The 21,726-nt window shown below is 32.3% G+C and overlaps 1 protein-coding gene across 2 annotated transcripts in view; it reads left to right on the top strand.

Annotated features, from left to right (window-relative positions):
• Nucleotides 1–303: 303 nt before the first annotated feature.
• LOC118199996 (uncharacterized) overlaps nt 304–21,726 on the top strand; it is a 114,312-nt gene continuing 92,889 nt past the window's right edge. For both annotated transcript variants that reach the window (XM_085818800.1, XM_085818799.1), the window contains exons 1-3: nt 304–482; nt 10,534–10,737; nt 18,545–18,640. In XM_085818800.1, coding sequence (XP_085674926.1) covers nt 406–482; nt 10,534–10,737; nt 18,545–18,640 — 377 coding nt within the window. In that variant the 5' untranslated portion in view covers nt 304–405. The remainder of the gene's footprint in view (nt 483–10,533; nt 10,738–18,544; nt 18,641–21,726) is intronic.

Genomic DNA, 21,726 nt, shown 5'->3' with positions numbered 1-21,726 from the left:
AATTGAAAGAAACAGCAGATTTTTCTGTATCCTCTAAAGCCGAATTTTATATCCTTCCAATTCCACAATCAAAAACATAAACAAGCGCTTTTTAATGCATCTAATTTTTCTACATTTTACAGAAAATAGGGATTTTAGCTCAAGATTTTATTCTAATTTTCGGTTGCAAGGAGATCGGATTGCGACATACGAGTTCTGGGAACGCCCGGATACTGTGAGCTTGATCTAACCTTTGAAATATACGCATTAATCAAGTGAAAGCCCAGCTGCTAATTTTATTCTGATCATCTGAAGTATCAACAGTACAGTCACAGATGATTTTTCACAATAAATAACTATTTTAATTTTCATTTCTCTGTATTCTCGAGTGGAACCGTTACTCATCCATTTTTTAACGCCATCTGTATGCAGTTTGATGACAGTCTCAACAGCGTTAAGGCGTTCAGTTGCTTGCTGCGTGGAACCCTTTTAATAGTGTTAAGGTAAGTTTTGAAGATACTTTTTCCCATCTACAGCATAATCTAATTGTAGAATAATGTCTGGAATAAACTACCTAATTAAAATTTGGTATAAAAATATTATATGTGATTTCCAATTGTACTTAATTTTAGAGGCACATAACACTTATTTAAATTCTGTAATTATTGTAGAATAATGTAGAATAATGTCTGGAATAAACTACCTAATTAAAATTTGGTATAAAAATATTATATGTGATTTCCAATGGAGTTTCCTGAATTGTACTTAATTTTAGAGGCACATAACACTTATTTAAATTCTGTAATTAGGTAAGAAATTGACATCTGTTAATACCGCATTAAAATGAGATTTAGTGGAGCACAATTAATACTCATGTAATAGAGTAAAAGTATTACTTCTGTTGAATTTCATGAGAGTTTAATTCCCTGTAACTTGCAATTATTTCGAATGCTTGCAGTTCTGGAGTCGCACATCACTCGTTATTAATACGTAGTATGATTAAAACTATCATATTTACTGAAAGGTTTGTCTTGTATTAAAAATACAAATTATTTATTCTTTTGGTGCATTTTTATATCTTTTAAGTTGATAAAGGTATGCGTTCTGAATCCGCAAATATATTCCGTTGTTGACTGTAAGACAACTAATGATTTGGTACCCATTATATATATATATATATATTTTTTTTTTTACTATCAGTTTTACTTTGGTTTGCAATGTCTAATCTTAGTATATCGTACAGACCGGATTTGCCAACTTTTGGCTACTGGTGATATATCGCATTGGTTCAAACTCGTTATTTTGGTGTTAGCGACAATTTTAAAATCGACCAAAGGCCGTAGCGTATATTAGGATTTTACCGTTTTAATTACAGTAACGTTTATCGCGATATTATAAATGGGAATTCTTATCAGAAATTCATAATTTCAATATAAATACAAAAATATTCCTTCACTCAAAAATAATTTAACCATCTTAAAATTCCTAACTTAATTTTGTCAAATATAATTATGAATAGTTAAACCTTTTGATACGATAAAATTTTAATTATATTTTCATAAAAATGTGCTGCATTAAACAAATATGTATACTGATAAAATCACATTATTTTAAAATTTCAGAATAGAATCAGTTGATACATAAATTATTTGTAATGTAATTGCGTTTGGGTAAAGCAGAAGCAAAAACGTTTCTCTGGTCCAGACTTAAAGTAGATTCTTTAAGAGAAATTAATAACCTTCAAAGGATTGGAACGATTTGAAAAGTTGGCACAGTAAATTTTTGAAAGCACTTATTAAATCATTTATTACTAATAGACACTGGATTAATTTTGAACATCTGATGCTAGGTTATATTTTTAAGGACTCGCAGCACATCTGTGACATGATACGATTCTTTTTCTTCACTTCTTAATACTTCTCTTCTTATGTTTTTGAATTCCGTTGTACAATCGAGAATTTGAAGAGATGGGTGATTATATATGTAGACACTGCAACACTGCTTTGAATTTGAAAATAAAACTTGTAAAGCACTTGTTTTAGAATGACTCGGTGTAGATGAATTAATAATTCCCTGATGAGCACATAGAATGCGAGAACTATACAAATATTTTGAGGATTAGAAGAACTGGTCAAATATTTTTTCTATTTTATTCTGAGTTTCGAAACATAGGAGACCATCCTGTCAACTAAAAGATGTGATGATTTATTTCGTTATAAATAACTTGACATTAGACGATATCTTGAACAGGGAAGGCATGAATTATTTTTCAGAGTGGAATGAAATTAGGAGATAGCTGAAATAACGATGGCGTAGTGCGCGACTGTAAACGGAGGGCATACTGCTGGCGTCTTAACTAGATGTTATTTTGGAAAAACCACAAATACTTGGACAATCACTATAAAAATTTATTTTCCTGAACATTGTTAGGTCCGTATCGTTCTTCGGGATGTAATGAACGCCGCAAATTTTGTATATGCTGCTTACATTTCAATTAATGGAGAATGCAGTTAAGTGAAGAGACAACTTTTAGTAGGCGAGTGCAAGCGGCAAAAGAAAATGCTCAGAACGCTGGAGTATTTAGAGTTCGGAAATTCTTTCTTTGAATTCTGGAGAACGACTGGGTTTCGCATTGCGGATGACTGCAGATACGTAACGCAGAAAGATTGAAATTATGCATTGAAAGGGCTACTATGAATTAAGTTATCAATTTATTCTAACTTAGTTAGCTATTTGTTAATAGGTTTCTTCATAATTTTATAGTATTTTCATTATTTCTTTGCACCAAGCCTCTGACGACGATGCTGCGAAAGAAGTAAATTTCATTTTCATTTATGATTTTGGCATATTTCCCCCAACCCACCCCACTTTTTGCAGTTTGCCAATGTGCTTCTGTTTCTTTATTTCTGCAGGAGTTTCGCCGTGGGCAAACTACTAGTTTTTCGTAGGATTATCCACTCCGCTTCTGATCTTGTTTCAGTTATTTCCTAAGAACTTATGTTGTAATCCTCATTTTGAAATTAGTCTTCTGTATTAATAAAAGTAACAAACTATTAGTGTGCCATAAAATTTTTTCAGAAAAAAAAAAAAAAAAAAAAATTAAAAAAATAGAGAAAAGTGCGTGGGTAAGCAACAGTTATAGAGGATGATGTCATAGTATTTCGAAGTTGGGTACTTACGCATTATCCCGTCGAGCGGCCAAGTAGCGCGATTTAGCGCCAGTTCTGTATTAATAAAAGTAACAAACTATTAGCGCGCCATAAAATTGTTTGCAGAAATTAAATAAAAAAAAAAAGAGAGTGTGTGTGTATTTAATTATGGCAAAGCGCACTAGGGCTATCTGCCTGAGGGATGACTTCGTGGAGGACTTTCTAAGGAAACCTGGCTCGTATGCATGTTACACATGGGGAAAACCACGAAAACACCCATGCAGCCAGCCCGTTCGCGGGATTCGAACCTCGGACCGAACTACCAGTGTTCAGCGACTTTACCGCTCGGCCGCTGGTGGGCTAAAAAAAGAGAGAAAAAAATGTGTAGGTAAGCAACAGTTATAGAGGATGATATCATAGTATTTGGAAGTTGGATACTTACGCATTATCCTGTTGAACGGCCAAGTAGTGCGATTTAGCGCCAGTTAATATACGAACGTGTCCTTTAGAACTCCGCAGTGAGTATTGACGATTGATAACCGTTGCTGAAATTTTCGTCAACGGTCGACGGGATAACATTTAAGATCGGAAGTTGTGCTGATCCGCATTAATGATCACCTTAAAGTAAATTTCTCATTTTAAAAATTAAATCATGACTGTTTCCCATTTATTTCTGATTGAAGTATAAGAGTAATATTGTAGAGTCATTAGATTTTTTTTTTTTTTTGAAGCCGGTGATTTGTGATTGCTCAAATACGCGACGAGTACGCGTCCAGATGCACCACGAAGGCATGCGGAAAGGGGGGAGAAAATACCTACAATGTAAGAAAAAATAACAGCATGTTCAGCATTGGCTATCCTGGGTCTAAGGGCTGAAGAAACATTTCAGAACGACGCTTTTGTTTTCTTACCTTCTAACATTTACTTCTTGCTCTTTTCTGATAGCTTTTCTTTTTTTCGAGTCGGAGCGAGCTGCTATTTAAATTTTTAGTCGGGAATTTTTAGTCAGTTTTCTAAAGTCATTCCAGTTCTATTAATGTTTTACGTCAAAAAGAAGAGGAAATACATTGGTGTAAAATTTAAAACCAAGCAAACTAGCAATCTTAATTTGGCATAGGTTTTAAATAAAGCTCTATAGATTTCGAGAGAGATCGAACACAGATCCCTTTTCTTCAGGAAGAAATAATAAGAATTCTTCTGCAGAGGGTCTGATTCCCACGAAATCTATAAAGTTTTATTCTAATTCTCCGCCAAACTAAGATGATTTTTTCGCCCAATTTTAAACAACTTTTCTAACTTCCTCATTAAAAATATTCCGATTTTGAGGTATTTGTGGGTACTTTTAATGCTGTTATAATACACAACAGTTAGTAATTCTATGTTTCGAGCGCTTAGGATACACTGTTTTGCTCCTATATTTTTAAATTTATTCTAAGAAGCTTTTTCCGTTTTCATAAAACCGAAATCTCTAGTTTCGGAACTGAAGTTAATAATCCGTCAAAAATAAATACGATGCGTTTCAAAACGTTGCATCTTTATTCAAGTAACACGGAGATAAAAAAAATGTGTTGTATTTCAAAGAATTGTTTGGAATAACATTATGTTTTGACATGAGTAATACGTTTCAGTGTAAAATGAACCGAATACGGACATGAGAGAGAGTAAACGATGTTGAAGAATCGGCGCATCTTTGTAAGTAAATGTAGTCTCTAACGCGAGTTGATCACATGTAAATGATCCTCGCATTTTTTTCTCTTTTCTTTTCTTAAAGAGAAAAGAATGATATTTATTTGGGTATTTTTTTTTAAATAAATTTGTGAAAGGAAAGGAGGGTTCTGGAAAACATTTACGTTTCTATATTGCGAACGAATATGCTAATTATATTCTTATTATCCGAAACGACATCTATAACTTCAATTAAAAACTGTTTTAAATTTAAAAAATATATTTATTAGAAACTTATTTATACATTTCATATTACGTACTTTTTTCCGCTGTATAAACTCAAGTGAAAAAATTTTTTAAAAAAACCGACCAGAAGAAAAGGAAAATCGAAGAAATTGTTTTTTTTTTTTTAACTTAACTCATACTCTTATACTTACTATTTATTTTCCTATACTAATCTTATACAGTTAAACAGAAGAGAGATTGATAAAGTGAAAAAAAAAAGTAACAACGCCTTCGCCGGGAATCGAACCACGGACCTCTGGAGTACCAACCCAGCGTGCAGAACTACTACACCACAAAGGCATGCTGAGAAGGTGGGAGAAATACCTTATAGTGTGTACGACTTAATTTGCCTGTGGGTTATCAGTAAATTATCATTGCACTGATTTTTCTTCACAAAATTCTAGAAATTTTGATAAGACTGAAAGAGCTTGTATTATTTCTTTTCAGCACATTTTTTAGTTTATTTTAGTGCAATGCAAACTTCGAATGGATGCCTATACCCTGACCGCTGAAATATAGGTTAGCTAATAGTTTGCCCGGCACTATAAGTTTTTTTATATTATCGATAGATTGGGGGGATTTTTTTCCTTATTTAGTTCTTTCTTTTTCTTTTTAATTTATCTATTAGCAAAAGATAACTGTTCAGACAATGTGTTTTGGAAACTTCTAGTCGTTAGCACTGTTTGGGTGAAAAAAATTATTTGCTTTCTAATGGAACAAATTTATAGGAATTTTCAGCGTTCTTATAAAAGGATACGTTTGAAAAAATGAAATTGAAATGACTGAGATGAACCTAGATTTCACTGAAGTGCACTGAAATCAGTGAACCGAAAAACAGTTTATTTCTTCAGTGTCCTGTAGTGCTTAAGATAATTTCGTTGAAATGAATTAGCAATAATGTGGTTTGGAATCTTTAAATATTTTGATAATTTTGTTTAAAATCGTGAAAACATTTCTATACCTTTTGAAAGAAAAAGAGATATGGCTAGAATGGCATTTCTAGCAGTTTAACCAATTTACCTCAAATTTTTATAAAATGTTTTACTTTTAAAAAGAAGCAATACTTGAAAAAACGGTCTTTTGTGTATGTGTGTAGTTTAATATGTAGCTTTCTTCCATTGGCTTAAATTTTATCTGCAACCTTTTTATATAGGAAAAGTCTCAAACCTGTTCGAAAGCTGTTAAGGTTTTTATGTTGGATGACGCAAATTTAAGGAGAGAGGTTCTTTAAAATACTGCCATTTGTTAGTGTCACAACATAATAAACTCTAGTGAACAAAGGATGGTTGAAGTGATGTCACATTTAATAAGGTTTACTTTTAAAATGGTAATTACAGTTGAAAATAGAACTGATTTTATTCCATTTTACTTTCTGGTTGGCATTCATCACTGTTAATAAATGCAAAGCATACAGTTCTGTACCCAAACGTGTGACTTCGAAGTTCAACTTTGAATTGGCTTTTTATTTACTTCATATGTGGTTTTTATTTATGTGGCTTCAATACTTTTATTAACAGATTGAAAGATTTAAAAGAAGCGTATTGCCATTGCTCTAAATAAAACTTTTTAGCATTCACTAGCCATTGAGTCGCTATTCGGCAAAAAGGTTTGCTTGATTTAAATAAAAATTCATTAAATTCGTCATATATCTAATTAATTAATTTTGATGAGTTTCATATTTCCCTTTTTTCTTCTCTCTCACTTTGATTTTTTTTTTTCTTGTACGATGTAAAGGAAGTATTGTAATCGAGAAAAATTTTGGGTACGATATTTCAACGAAAATATCCATTTTGGCCGCTGTCGAATCAATTTGAACGACATTTTTGCGTGACATTTATATGTGCGGAAATGTTAAAGGACACTTTTTGTTTTCAAAATGGATTGTAAAATGGATCAGAAAAGATATTTTCGTGAAGTTTCTACATACGTACGTATGTATTTATCTCTCGTAACTCAAAAAAGAGTAACCTCAGAACTTTGAAATTTTGTATATGGAACTGTTATAGCATGTAGTTGTGCATCTCCCTTTTTGGTTTCAATTGGCCTCACCAGACATACATAAATGTAAGTTATAGCATTATCAACAATTTAAGAATTGTTTATGTAAGTACTAAGCCTAACGAGGCTGCTGTTTGTTTACATTTGAAACCCGCATTAGAATAGTGAATTAAGGCAGTTTATGCACCATCATCAGTGTCTTTTTGTCGAGTGGGACCAAAAGTAAACTCTAAAATTTTGTGCACTGAAAATTCTTTCTTCCTGCTGCTTGTTTTTACGTAGAAACTTTAATTTTAATTTTAGAAATTGTTTCTTAACCGTTTTTATCTGTATTCGATCTTTTACATTTTTCGGTATTTTAAAATTTTTAGTGAAGATGTTTTGAATTTTTATCTACGTATTTTTGTCTTACCACGAAGTAAGAACTGAATTAATTGAATGCGAAATGTATCTGTAATGAAATTCGGGGAAGAGGTAATGCGACATAAAATGTTTGTAATTTATTTTAGTAGTCCGTACCAGAAAGTCACGGAGTGTCCACATCGGATATTTTTTTTTATTATTTTATAAAAACCTTCTAACTCCATGCGGTCGGTAGTTGATACAGAATGCCTTTCTAAATTTTAATATCTTCTTACATTTTTTGAAAACATAGCTCTCTTCTAAGGGCTTAATTGCAGTATGAAGACTAGCGTATTCTGTTCTAATAATTCGCAAGGAAATTAGACATTATTCATTGTCTAAACTCTCCTGTATCTTATGTTATTATCATTTAACTCCATTTTTGACTTTTTTTCATCTTCTCCGATTTTCTCTGAGAAAATTAATCAAATGTTCGTTGCATAGGTAGACAGGGGAGAAAATGTTTTTCAACAGAAGCAATAACCTATTTTTCTATTCCCTATCATCGAATTCTTTAACATAAAGAAAAGAAAATATAAAAGGAACTGTTATCCGTAGTGCCAATTTATACTGAAAAAAAGAATAACATACCGAAAATAACAAAAATATAAATGAAGAAGATATGAAGAAAAGAAATAATGTGTTATTACTTCATTATTCGTATTTAATTGTTAAACAATAAGCTGCTTTTATGCATCTAAATGAAAAATAAAATGTTTTAAATCATTTCCTTCATTTCCATCCTTTTTGAAGCATAATTTAAAGTAAATGATATATTAAAGAAATTATACAATGATATTTAGTATTTTAAAAATGTTAATGCTTTGTTTTATAATTAAGATATGGGTTTAATTTTTTTTCTCGTATTCGAATTTTTTCTCGTTTTTTTATAAAGCCACGCATTAGCATTTGTAGTTATTTAAAAATGGTATTCAAAAAGTTTTCAAAAATATGCTTTTATTTAAAGCATTTTTTATTTTTATTTAAAGCATCAAAAATATGCTTTTATTTAAAGACAGCGGCCAAAATTTTATAATTAATTAACTAAGTAGGCAAATAGTTTGTCATAACTTTTAATGAGCAATGTAGATTAAATAATTTTCTTTAAAGAATTCATCCACAGTTTTATATCACGAATAATAAAAGAATGAGGCTCTCTTTATAAATTTATAAAGTTAATGACTTTTCCTCTCACAATGTAATGTAAATAAATAGACACATTTCATTATTTAAGTATCCATGCTTTTATTATAATTAATTATTTACTATTACATTTTCCTCGCTTTTATACTAAATATCACAGCAAAATGTTTTTCAATATATCCAAATCAAGAGAAGCCTTCAAAAACATGCAATTTTGTACAATATCTTTCAACGAAGCATAAAAAATTAAAGAAATGTATGAATACCTAAAGATGGAACAGAAAGTTTAAAAATAAGGTCTAAAAAGAAGTTTAAATTTAATACAGAGTTAAATAATATTTTTTCCAAAGTCTGTTTCGAATTTCTTGTTCAAATATGATGCAACCAGAAGTTTCACCATAAAATTAAAAAAGAAGTGTATCTTGTTTCCTCAAAATGTTAACTATAGATAAATAAATCAGATGGCTCAACGAAATAGGAGACCACCTAACATCCAGTTGATGTGGTGAGACATTCCCGTTTCGAATAGTTCATAAATCTATAGTTATGTTATATGAGTTCCTATCCTCAAAATATTTAAATTTAATTGAAAGAAATGCATTTTAAACTTCAACGAGTTGATTACTCTCTTAATTTTTTTATGTCACTTATAACTTTACGTTCTAAGCAATATTTGTTCTTACGTGAAGTTGTTCAAATGAACTAATTATTCTCTTTAAAAGTTTTCAATTTGGACATTGATTAAGGAAGCTTATGGAAACGTAACATATTTAATCGTTAGGGTATTTGCTCAGTGGTGAATCTTATTCATAATCACCCTGTGATTATGCTAAGAGTAAATATTTTAGTTTTGGATAATGGTCAGTTATCTGTTTTATAATTTGTTCATTAATGAAAGAGAACAGTATTTGATTACAGATATTGTTCTAAATTTGTATTTTAGCCCAAAGGGGCAATTTGCTCAAAACTATTAATATCGTTTCGGCATTTTGCATTGATTGACAGTAAACGGCGAATCAATTTTTAAATTGTTGCCACCAAATATTAGAGCCCTTTATTATATTTAAAGGAATTAAATAATAAAGAATCTTTATAAATGTATGTACGTTTCTCGCATTGTGATAAAACAACGGTATCTAGAGCCATCAAATTTTGAATAAAGTATATGTCCACCCGAAGATGGGCATCTGAAATTTGGAATTTATTTTATAAAAGCATTTATGAGTTTTTGATTAAAAATTCAACGATTTCAAAGCAAGCAATAACAACACTGTAAGTGGGAAAAATATCTCCAGCGCGCGAAAGTGTCCTTTCTAGAGAAATTGTAAAGAAGTGCTCTTTTAAATATTTTGTGATATTGCTGTTGAATTTAATTTTATGGTTTAAGTGCGAAGAACATGATATTTAATAATTAAAGGTAACACACAAAACGTTAAGAAAACGGCCCTTTGGGCGTAATATCAAATTTAATTTATAATAATTTTTCCCTTTTTTGTTAATGATATAAATTTGATCTACAAGTTGTTTCATGCCAATAAATAAAAGGCACATCTTTCTAACATTAATGTTCCAATCGAGAAGATCTTTTAAATACATTTGAAAACGTTAGTGTTACGTGTTTCATTTCTACGAAATTATATATGTAGTTTCACATTTTAATAAAGAACTTGTACAAAGGGAACAGTTTTTTGAACCAGTAAATCTTGAATGATTAGTTATGTGGCTGCCAGGATTTAGACCTGAGTCATCAAGGTGCTCTTAAATGTGTGGACCACAACAGCTCAAGTGAATATGGATCAAGCAATAATTCTTTAAAACCTCTGATTTCTGAAAACAAGACTGCAAATTTGTTTTTGTTTTTAATGGCTTTTTGTTGTATATGTAGCAATAATTATCTTCTTTCCTGTTTCAGATTTATGATGCTTCTAATATATTTAATTGGAACCTGTGGTGCCCTGTGTATAGCTCAAGCTAATGAGGTTGAATATGAAAAGACACTAACGTCAACATATGATGATGATGATTCCAATCTAACGGAAATAGTACTGCATGAAGATGAAGAATTATATGACTTACCTGAGTTAAAGGAGAAAAACATGTGCATTCATGTAGAAAAGTAAGTTAATATCATTAATATTCATTAATTTGTCAGTAAGTAGCATTTCAGGTTTTTGACAGATGCTTTAACGGAAATAATTTGTATGCATGCTGTTTAGCTAACACAGTAGTCAATTATCAAGAGCTATCAAAAATTGTTAGATTCTGCATAGCTTCATCATTTTATGTACCATTTTTTTATTTTTCTAGTCATATTAACGAAAATGTTTTCTTTTACCTGCTGATAAGGAAAATATATAGAAATAATTAGAATAAAATATAAATAGATAAACAAAGCATCATAATAGATAAAGCATAAATAGATAAATAAATTAATGAGCTTTTACTTCCCAACAACTTATATACGGTAGGTAGGGTTCGGGCCAAAAATTCGATAGCGAGTTTTCAGTGAATGAGCATGAGAAAACGACAACGCATTTTAAGTATTTTTACAATAAATTCTGTGTGTGACTTTTTTTATTTAGGTAATTTTACATAGGTAATTTTCGTATGAAACTTCAAAAGTGTTCGTTTTCCATAACTAAGCATTCTGTATTTATATAAAGTTCAGATTTGGGAAGATTAGATAAGATGTGAAGTAAATTGGACAAGCAGAACTGGTACTTTACATGTAGCTCGTAACAGTTCTTATTGGACAACCGGAAGTGATATTTTACTAGATGCTCGTAACAGGTTTGAAAACCTTTATTAAAATATATTCAAAAACGTTCGAAATTTATCATTTAAAACTTTTTATAACGATGGAAACAACATATTAACACATTTGCAAATTGGAAAACGGAGTGATTCTTACTTAAAGCTCTGTATGATATAATACAAAATTTCTCAAATTTGGTATATAACTCAGGTATGTAATTAAGAGTTACATATTACATTTACAAGCATTAAATGAACTTCTGAAATTATGCTAAATTCAACGAGAGTAAGGTCATTATGAAGATGACCTTCCGTTATGAAGGGAAGCAATTAACTTCTTTAGCTCTATTCCTTATTTTTGTGTTCGTTTCATTTCTATTAAAATCACTTTTCAAATATAAAAATTCTGGAAAGTGAAGATCGGAGGTGGCTGTTGTAAAGAGAGAAGTAGAGGGCGCTGCTTGGCAGTAGCGCAATGCATGTAAGTAGAAACGAAATGTCGTTTGATTAGGCAACATGATTTCTGTGAAGATAGTCCACCTAACAATAGGACAGTTGTAAATATGTAAATATAACGAATAATAAATAGCATTAGAAAACTGAACCATCGGATGTTTTGTGATTGCTCTACGGGCCGCCATGGATAAATGCAGGTTCGTCACAATGGTGCATCTTACGGAAATGTTTGGATTTGTTAAAGTGAACTTCACGAGGAAGTATGTGTCCAGACCATGCCCTAGGTAAGAGCGTGATTATTATTAAATTCTGAACGTGTTTGATTTGAATTTTGATAATTTGCAGTCTTGGGTACATTTATGTATTAACGCGAAATAATGGCAGAACTAGATAGATTAAAACGAAAGAGAACCGCATTGAGAACGGTAGTATCTAAACTACTAAAGAAAGTCGAGGATAGCTTAGCAAAGAAAGATACAGATGAATTATGCGAAGTGCTTGAACTATTAATAGAAAAGAAAAGTAATTTGAAAGAATTAGACGAGGCAATTCATTCCGTAATTGAGATAGATTCTCTAGAAGCGGATGTAGTTAGTTCTGAGGAATATCAGGAAAAATGTTCTCGAGCTATTAAACGAATTAATCGAATGTTGGAAGAGGATAAAATAAGTATTAAAGATCCTGAATCCTGAACAAAATTTGGTTAGACTGCAAAATGTACAAAGTACGGTAAAATTTCCAAAACTAATTTTAGAGAAATATTCAGGTGATCCTGAAAAATTTATGGAGTTTTGGAACAGTTACGAAAGCACTATAGACAAAAACGAAAGTCTTAGTAAGATAGAAAAATTCGCATACTTGAAAACATTACTTACAGGTGCCGCGAGTAATGTAGTATCTTCATTAGAATTAAATGCAAAAAATTACGATGAGAGTATAAAATCTTTAAAGGATAGATTCGGGAAAAAAGAAATAATAATTAGTCAATTCATGAACAAACTGTTAAATTTAGAACCAGTAAGGAATTCAAATAATATTAAAGCTTTACGTAGGTTATATGATGAAATCGAAATTGCAGTTCGGAATTTGGAAGCGCAAGGAGTTACGAAAGGTTCATTTGGTCAGTTATTAATACCTGTGTTGTTAAAAGCTATTCCAGAAGAGTTCGTTCTGGAATTTAATCGAGGGAAAAACCCAAATGAAGAAATTAATGTTTCAGACTTGTTGGACTTCATAAAGCGGGAAATTGAATGTCGTGAAGCGTCGAGTTTATTGACGCGAGATAAAAGAAATACCTTGCCTCCACGTTTCGAACATGCTAAGTCTGATTATAAAAAAATTCACAGAAATGTACCTACGGCTGCCAGTTTCAATGCTGTTGATAATCGTGCATGCAACTTCTGCGAAAAGTCCCATAATTCATTTTCTTGTGATAAAAGCATTAAAGAAAAATTGTGTAAGTTACGTACTGAAAATAGATGCTTTATTTGTTTTCGAAAATATCACATTTGGAAATCGTGCAGAAATAAAACTAACTGCTTAAAATGCGGGTTTAAGTCGCATCATGAGTCACTATGTGTGAGTAGTTCAAATCGTAACAAAGCGCGAACGGCTTCAAATCAAAACATAAAAGAATTGTGCGAAAGCTCGCGAGACAATTCAGTAGATGAAACACAAAACTCCCCGAAAGAACACACGCTTTCTGTTGTTCCTTGTGATAAATCATTGAATAAAAACGCTTTATTGCAAACCTGTTCAGTGTTAGCTCATTATGAGGGAAAGTCGGAGTTAACTAATTTAATTTTCGATTGTGGTGCTACACGAAGTTTTGTTCATATTAGTGTAGTTAAGAAATTAAACTTAAAATTTGTTGGAGAAGAAACATTGTCTATTTATTCTTTCGGAATGAAATACGCAGTACCTAAAACATATAAGGTTGTCGAATTCTGTGTTTCGGATGCGAAGCAAAAGAACAAAATAAAAATCAGCTGTCTCGTCACTGACGCCATAACGGCTGCGCATATGACCACGCCGTCAAAACAAACACTAAAAATGATGTATGAGTGCGGATTGCGAATCGCTTGTTTATGTAAAAGAAGCGTTGGAATTCTAATAGGTGTGGATTATTACTGGAAGATGGTAAGGGGGGAAAAGATTCAATTAGGAAAGGAAATTTATGCGATTTCTACTATGTTTGGATGGGTCCCAGTTGGCCTTCAAGATAAAGAGAGCGAAATAGTATCTCAAAACACGGCAATAGTAAACCTTTCTTCTTGCGTAACTGATTCATTGAGATCGTTATGGACTTTAGATTTGATGGGCCTTACCGATGACTCAGCGGTTTCTAACGAGGTGAGAGAAATAATTCAGAGCTTTGAAAAGGAAATACGGGTAGAAGGTAATAGGTACTATGTCAGTTTATTATGGAAATCGGAAGCAGGGCAATTAGAAAATAATTTCGGAGTGGCATTAAGACGATTTGAAAGTCTTAAAAATAGACTTATTAGAAATCCTGAGATTTATCAGCAGTATAAATCCGTAATTGAAGAGCAAATGAAGGAGGGTATAGTTGAGAAGTGTTCACAGGAAATAACGGAGGCATCGTATTTTATGCCGCACAGGGAAATAATAAAACCTAAGGAAACCACAAGTTGTAGGATTGTTTACGACGCGAGCTCTTCTAGAACTAAAGGTGTAAAGTCCTTAAATGATTTTTTAGACATTGGACCTAGTTTGATCCCCGTGGTTTTGGACATAATTTTGAAATTTCGGAAATATGAAATTGCTTTCAGCGGAGATTTAGCTAAGGCCTTTTTAATGATAGGAATCTTAGAAAAGGATAGGGAATATTTAAAATTTCTTTGGTTCGGGAATAGTGAGGAAAAATATAAAGTTTTAAGGTTTAAACGTCTTCCATTCGGACTTTGCTGTAGTCCAGCAATTTTAGCGATGACGATAAAATTTCACATTAAAAAATATAAAAGCACAAATCCAGAAAGTTATGATATGTTAGATTCCTCGTTATATGTAGACGATTTATACTACGGTGCAGACACTATTGAAGATGCATGTCGATTATCCTCAGACGCGGTTAAGATTTTTAAAGACGCTGAGATGAATTTGAGAAAATTAAGGTCAAATTCCGACGAACTTAATTCCTGGTGGATTGGAAAAGGTTATAACATAGAACCAGCTAAAGAGTCAAAATTTTTGGGCATGATCTGGAACTCTGAAGCAGATAAGATCAAGTTGAATTGCAAATTTTTAGGAAATTTATCCCATGACAGTGCTGAGGCCACAAAAAGGACTATTCTCCAAATAGTGGCCAAAGTTTACGATCCAATTGGTGTGTTTCAACCCTTTGTGATGAAAATGGAAATTCTGTTACAAAAACTTTGGACATTAGGTGTGGACTGGGATGATACCCTTCCATTCGAAATAATTAAGGACTGGAGTCGCTGGCAAGCTGAATTAAAGGTGTTGGAGGAGTTTTCTCTTCCGAGAAAATATTTTGGTAGTTGTGAAAAATCTAATGTTAGCCTTCATGTATTCGCTGACGCTAGCCCTAAAGCGTACGGCGCAGTAGCATACTTTAGATACCTTGATTCAGAAAACATTATTTGCACCAGTTTCATTACCGCAAAGGGTCGCGTAGCTCCACTCAAGACTATGACTTTACCTCGTTTGGACCGCCAAATTGTCTATGTATTTGACAAAGCTGTTTCCTGAACTGTGTCATCAAAAGTTTCTTTGAAGTGATAGCCAAATAACTATCTACTGGATAAAGGGATGTGCAAGAAATTGGAAACCCTTTGTATCAAACAGAGTTTCTGATATTCAGTCTCTCACGGATCCTGAATGCTGGTTTCACTGCAGTGGGAGTGAAAACCCTGCTGACCTTTTATCTCGAGGAGAAAAGGCCTTTAATCTTGTGAGAAGTTCCCTTTGGTTACAGGGACCTAGCTGGCTTTCTCAACCTGAAAGTGTTTGGCCAGTAAATCAACAGACCAACATCGACGAGGAGAGCGTTCAGAACGAAGCAAGGGTGCAAACATCTCTTCATGTTTCTGTTCAAGACGTAGAATCTTCGGCATTACTACAGTTAACGCGATTTAGCAGGCTGCTGAAGGTGCATCGAATTACGGCTTATGTTATGCGGTTTACCAACAATATAAAACGAAATTCAGTGAAAGTCAAAGGTCCATTAAGCTCTGTTGAGATTTCACGAGCTGAGTTCTTTTGGGTAAAAGTTACACAGCGAAAATACTTTGCGAAAGAGATTCTAGATCTATCAAGTGGAAAATGCTTAGAAAAGACATCGTCGATTTATTCAGTTAACCCAGAATTGGATACCCATGGTCTTCTGCGTTTAAAGGGCAGACTTCAATTCTCAGACTTTTCTTTCGAAGAAAAACACCCATGGCTGTTACCTTATAAAGATATATACAGTGAACTAGTAATTTTTGAGTCTCATAACAAATTGTTTCATGCTGGAGTCCAAGCTACCTTAGCCGATATTAGAGAAAAGTTTTGGATCATAAAAGGACGCCAATTCGTCAAGTCCACGTTAAGTAAGTGCTTTTTGTGTAAACGATACAAGGTGCGTGCCGGTACACAGGAAACCGCTCCTTTACCACCTGGTCGTGTTCTTCAATCATCTCTATTTTCTGTAACAGGGCTGGATTATGCTGGTCCCTTTTTTACAAAGGACAGCAAGAATAAACATTATCTGCTTTTGTTTACATGTGCTACAACTCGAGCTTTACATCTAGAACTTGTCCCTTCTATGAGCGTGGAGAATTTCATGCTTGCGTTTCGCAGGTTTATTTCTCGTCGTGGATTGTGTTCAACGATATATTCGGACAATGCCAAGGCATTCAAATGTGCTGATCTCGAATTGCGAAAAATTTGGAAGTGTATTCAACATCCATCTGTACAAAATTTGTTCTCTTCCCACGGTATAACATGGAAGTTTATTGTGGAAAAAGAAGCATGGTGGGGAGGGTTCTGGGAAAGGCATTTTAGAAATTCAAAACTTGTTTAAGGAAAATAGTTGGACGTTCTAGTCTCTCTTTGAATGAGCTAGAAACAGTCTTCGTAGAAATCGAAGCCATAATTAATTCAAGACCCATAACGTATGTCTGCAATGACCCTTCAGAACCCTCGCCGCTAACTCCTGCTCATTTCTTAATTGGTAAACGTTTACTTTCTCTTCCAGTTACAAGAGTGTGCAGAGAAGACTTGATTGGGTCTAGACATTCCTTGATCAAAAGGTATAAACATCAACAAACCTTGTTAAACCACTTTTGGAATAGGTGGAGGAAGGATTACTTGCTTTCTTTAAGATCTGTGAATTTATGTCCACCTACTAAAGTGTCTAGTCACTTTAATGTTAATGATGTAGTCCTTGTACATGACGACCGTTTACCTAGGAATTTGTGGACACTAGGTAAGATAATAGAAACTTATCCTAGCAGAGATGGTCAGGTTCGCTCTTGTCTCATTAAAACTCAAACAGGTAATCTAAAGAGACCAGTACAATTGCTGTACAACCTTGAAGTGCATAATTAGTAGTAAAGAGTTACAGTGTAATAATCTGATTTATTGTTTGCACATATGTCATCTTCTGAATATCTTTATTGATTGTTGCTAAATGTAGTTTAGTTTATATAATTCTTGCGAATTTTGATTTAGTATAATGTTTCTTATTTAGTAATTACTTTATAAGTTGATTTAACGTGTTTAAACATTACTTAATTGTTATTTGTAATTTGATGTAGTTTATATAGTATTCAAATGTTGTGTTTGATTTAGAAATTATGGTTTATTTGTATTCGGTTTCTGTGAACTTAAAGAGTTCACAGGTGGGGAGTGTTGTAAAGAGAGAAGTAGAGGGCGCTGCTTGGCAGTAGCGCAATGCATGTAAGTAGAAACGAAATGTCGTTTGATTAGGCAACATGATTTCTGTGAAGGTAGTCCACCTAACAACAGGACAGTTGTAAATATGTAAATATAACGAATAATAAATAGCATTAGAAAACTGAACCATCGGATGTTTTGTGATTGCTCTACGGGCCGCCATGGATAAATGCAGGTTCGTCAAAAGTGGCAACGTTAGAATTTTCCAATCCTATGAATCTTAATACTGTTTTACAGTCAGTAATTCGAATTTTCGCGTTTTTTTTTTTTTTTCCTTTCCTATCCTAATATTTTGAATTTTTGGTCAAAAACTTAGCATTACAAAGCACAACTTTGGAAAGATCAGTTTTATTGACATATATATATATATGTTATTCTTACATGAAGGACTCGATTATTTGAAATTTTGAACTTTACAAAGATATTTGAGAGAATTTAGAATCTGCTTTGATTGCAATATTTAAATATGTGTATAAAATAAAGAGAGATGCTGATAAACTTTAAAAGCTCGTTTCAACAAAAGTTAAAGAACAAATTATTTTTATTTGAATAAGCAATTACTTCATTTCTGTTAATTTTTTGTGTTCATTGTACTAAAATTAAATGATGCAATTATAATTTTGCTTAAACCAGACTTCATAAACCTTTTTGATTCAACTGAAATTAAATAAAATAATTTTATCAATAAATATTGATGATATATTCCATATTTTAAAAAAGTAAAATTTTTTGCTCCTAAAATTTTTCATGCAGTAAAGAAATTTAGTAGTCCTTAAGTGTTTTTCATTTTCTAGGGTCAAAGAGGTTATTGTGAAACCTGTTACTATTCCTGTGGAAGAAAACGTAACTTACTGGTGTTTTAACATACCTCCCAAATGCACGAAAACCAAGTAAGGAAAATAAATCTTAAATTTTTATTTTAACCAGGCATAATAAAAATGATAATGTACCATATAAAGTATAGTGTCATGTAAGTTTCTGCATCACATTTTATTACATTTATTTACAGCTTCTTTTAAGTAATAATATGATACACAGTTAGTAATCTGCAAGGAAAAGAAATCGTATTCTGTCACGCTTGATAAAAGAAAGGAAGAAAACAAAATCGGCTCACTACTCAACCGTAATTCAATAACATATTGTTTATAAATAATTTTAATGCATAATAATAATTAACTGAATAATTATGTTAGAATAAGTCAGAAATTAGAAATGCGTTATAAAAATATAGCAATCCACTCTAACATAGCTTTTCTGCCGTATCGAATTACCATTGGAAACTGCTATAATACAACTTAAAAAAAAAAAAAAAAAAAAAAAAAAAAAAAAACTATGCATTTGGTAATGAGCTGTCGTTTACTACATGTTACACAAACATCATGAATTCAAAACTTAGTTAGTATAAATTGTTTACCAAGCTTTATAATGTAAAATATCATAATTTAAACAAAATATCTGTAAAAACGGAGTTCCTCTCTCGGGGGTCGACTGGGGTAACCCTTCGGCGTTCTGGCTAGGACCTATACTTCGAGAGACTCGGCTACATAATCAATCTTCGCAGTGACTAGAACCATCGATTCTTCGGTGGTAGATTCAGGTTCGCCAGGGACCGTGTTAGTATTGTCTTGTCTGCCCCTTGGTTGTGGGGACTCTACATGTCATCATCAAAAGTTTAGAGTCCCACAAACTCGACTCCTGATATCTCAACATCCCGTATAACTCGACAACGTTTTAGAAACTTTTTTATAATATCTCTATAGGTCAAACAGAGCAATTATTACATACAGTACCTATAATTATTACTTATGCGTATGTCTTTCTTGTTCTGTTCAATGTGTTTAGTATTCATTTTCTGTAATTTTTGCTATTTTCGCATTGTGCCATTAATTCTTGGAACTGTCTAACAAATTTCAAGATATGTTGTAATACTTAGCAACGCTGTTTGCTTCTAAGCAGAGCTAAAATGCTAAAGCTAAAATGATAAAGCTAAAACAATGATCCATAGTGAAGGACTGAAGGAAGCTGAAAGAATACTCCGTTACATGGAGGAGTAAGGTGCATCTGGGTATGGACATTTTGTTTCTCCTTCGCCTACGGGATAAAGCTGCACGACGACGGAATGAGTGTGAGAAACAATCTACCATCACACGATATTTTTCTACCAAGAATTACCAATATTTTTTTCATTTTTGTATGTAAGTTCTTTTACTTAATTATCTTAGGATATTTGTTCATCATTTTATGACTCCTATTATGCTAGAACTTGACATAAAAACATCAACATTAATTTAATTGTATGCTGTACGTTTCCGTGTCCAATATCGGGCTACAATTGTCTAGAGTAATTTACAGTTAAATATTAAGAGTTCTGAAAAACCCACCCCTTATTCCGTAAAACTCGATAGTCTTTCAGTCCACATCATATCGAGTTTGCGGGACTCTATTGTATGCTGAAAATATGCTACAGAAAATTGTTTCTCAAAATATGAGTTTTTGCTAATTTATTATTGACAAATGGTACTCTATGTTGTACCAGAATCATTATTAACCAAAAACAATAAAATCGTATTATTTAATAATTAACAATAACATTGAAAGTTATTTAATAATTAATAATGAATTGAGGGCTTTCAAATGCATCTTCCAACTTCTTCACACCCTTTAAAAAATATTTGTTAGCGCCAAATATTTTTCGCGTGTTGGAAATGGTGTTTGAATAATGAAAACTTAAGTACGAGTGAGAACTATCCTTTGGTAAAATTTTTAAACTGCATATCTTTTAAAAACATTTCTTGACTAAAACAGTTTTAATACAATAAGAAAAAAAATTACGGTTTTTAAAGCATCTAAATAGACTACAATTATGTGCCGTGCAATTGCTTAGAAGACTCTTTGTAGCCAAGTCGGTACACTCTAAACGTTTTGAAAATAATTTTCAAAATAAAATCTAAAGTTAATTATGATTAGCAGTCATCTGTTTGGATAGTCGCTTGAATTGTTTCAAATTATTCCGTGAGAAATTTGTCCCGCAAGTGATTGGGTTGTTGGATAAAATGGGTCTGCCAAAGGAAATATATCTAATTGACGCCGCTGCATACCATATTACTAAGTTATCTTCCGATGATGGAAGATAACTTAGTAATATGGTATGGTATAGTAATATGGTATAAATTTTATTGTATTTTAGTGCGACTTCTCTGACCAAGCAATGGATCAAGGTCTCATATCAGTAACGAAACACATTTATTACAAACTATCTTGTAAGTAATACTTGAAGAAATTGAACTTCCTATTTTTTCAAAGAAATAACGTGTTTAGATGCTCTAAAGTTTATTACTAAATTGCAGTATGAAATTAAGACACCGTCTCTGATTTAGAACTAGAAAATATATATATAAATATATATAATACAAAGTGAAAATGTTTAGCTAGAAAAGGGATTGTAACAGCAAACCTAGTTGAAATAATTGATGTTTCAGTTTTCAAAATGTAATTGAAGAAAAGGAAAAAACAGGGTTGAATGATTGAGAAAGGAAAGAATGAAGGCCTACAAATTCTTGCCAATCAAGACATCCAGAAAACCGTCCCCCATCCGGATTCCAGAAGTTTCTTGGAAACCATCTCGAATATTTTCATCTTCGTACGACTTTAATCAGCCAAAATTTTAATTAAAAACTTTAAAATCTCTAATTCTCGCCCTCATTTTTCCGAGTGGCAACAGTCGCGAGCACTGAAGATAAAAATCTATTATTTTTAAAAGTGTGAAAAATAATTGTTCGCGTTTAAATCGTAGAGTTTATTGATGAACAAATTTGTAAATTTTCAAAAATATGAAATAGTGAAAAAAATCTGAAAGCTTTCAGATTTTATATTACTCCCAAACGGGCGTTTTTTAACGTTTTGCGCGTTACCTTTGTTTATTAAATATCATATTATTCGCACTTAAACCATAAAATTCAATTAAACAGCAATATCT

Source organism: Stegodyphus dumicola, chromosome 6 (assembly GCF_044657685.1).
Source record: "Stegodyphus dumicola isolate Sdum_Otavi_A_Nest chromosome 6, ASM4465768v1".
NCBI lineage: Eukaryota > Metazoa > Arthropoda > Arachnida > Araneae > Eresidae > Stegodyphus > Stegodyphus dumicola.
Note: the sequence above shows the minus strand (reverse complement) of the source record. Positions and strands in the feature narration are given on the sequence as shown.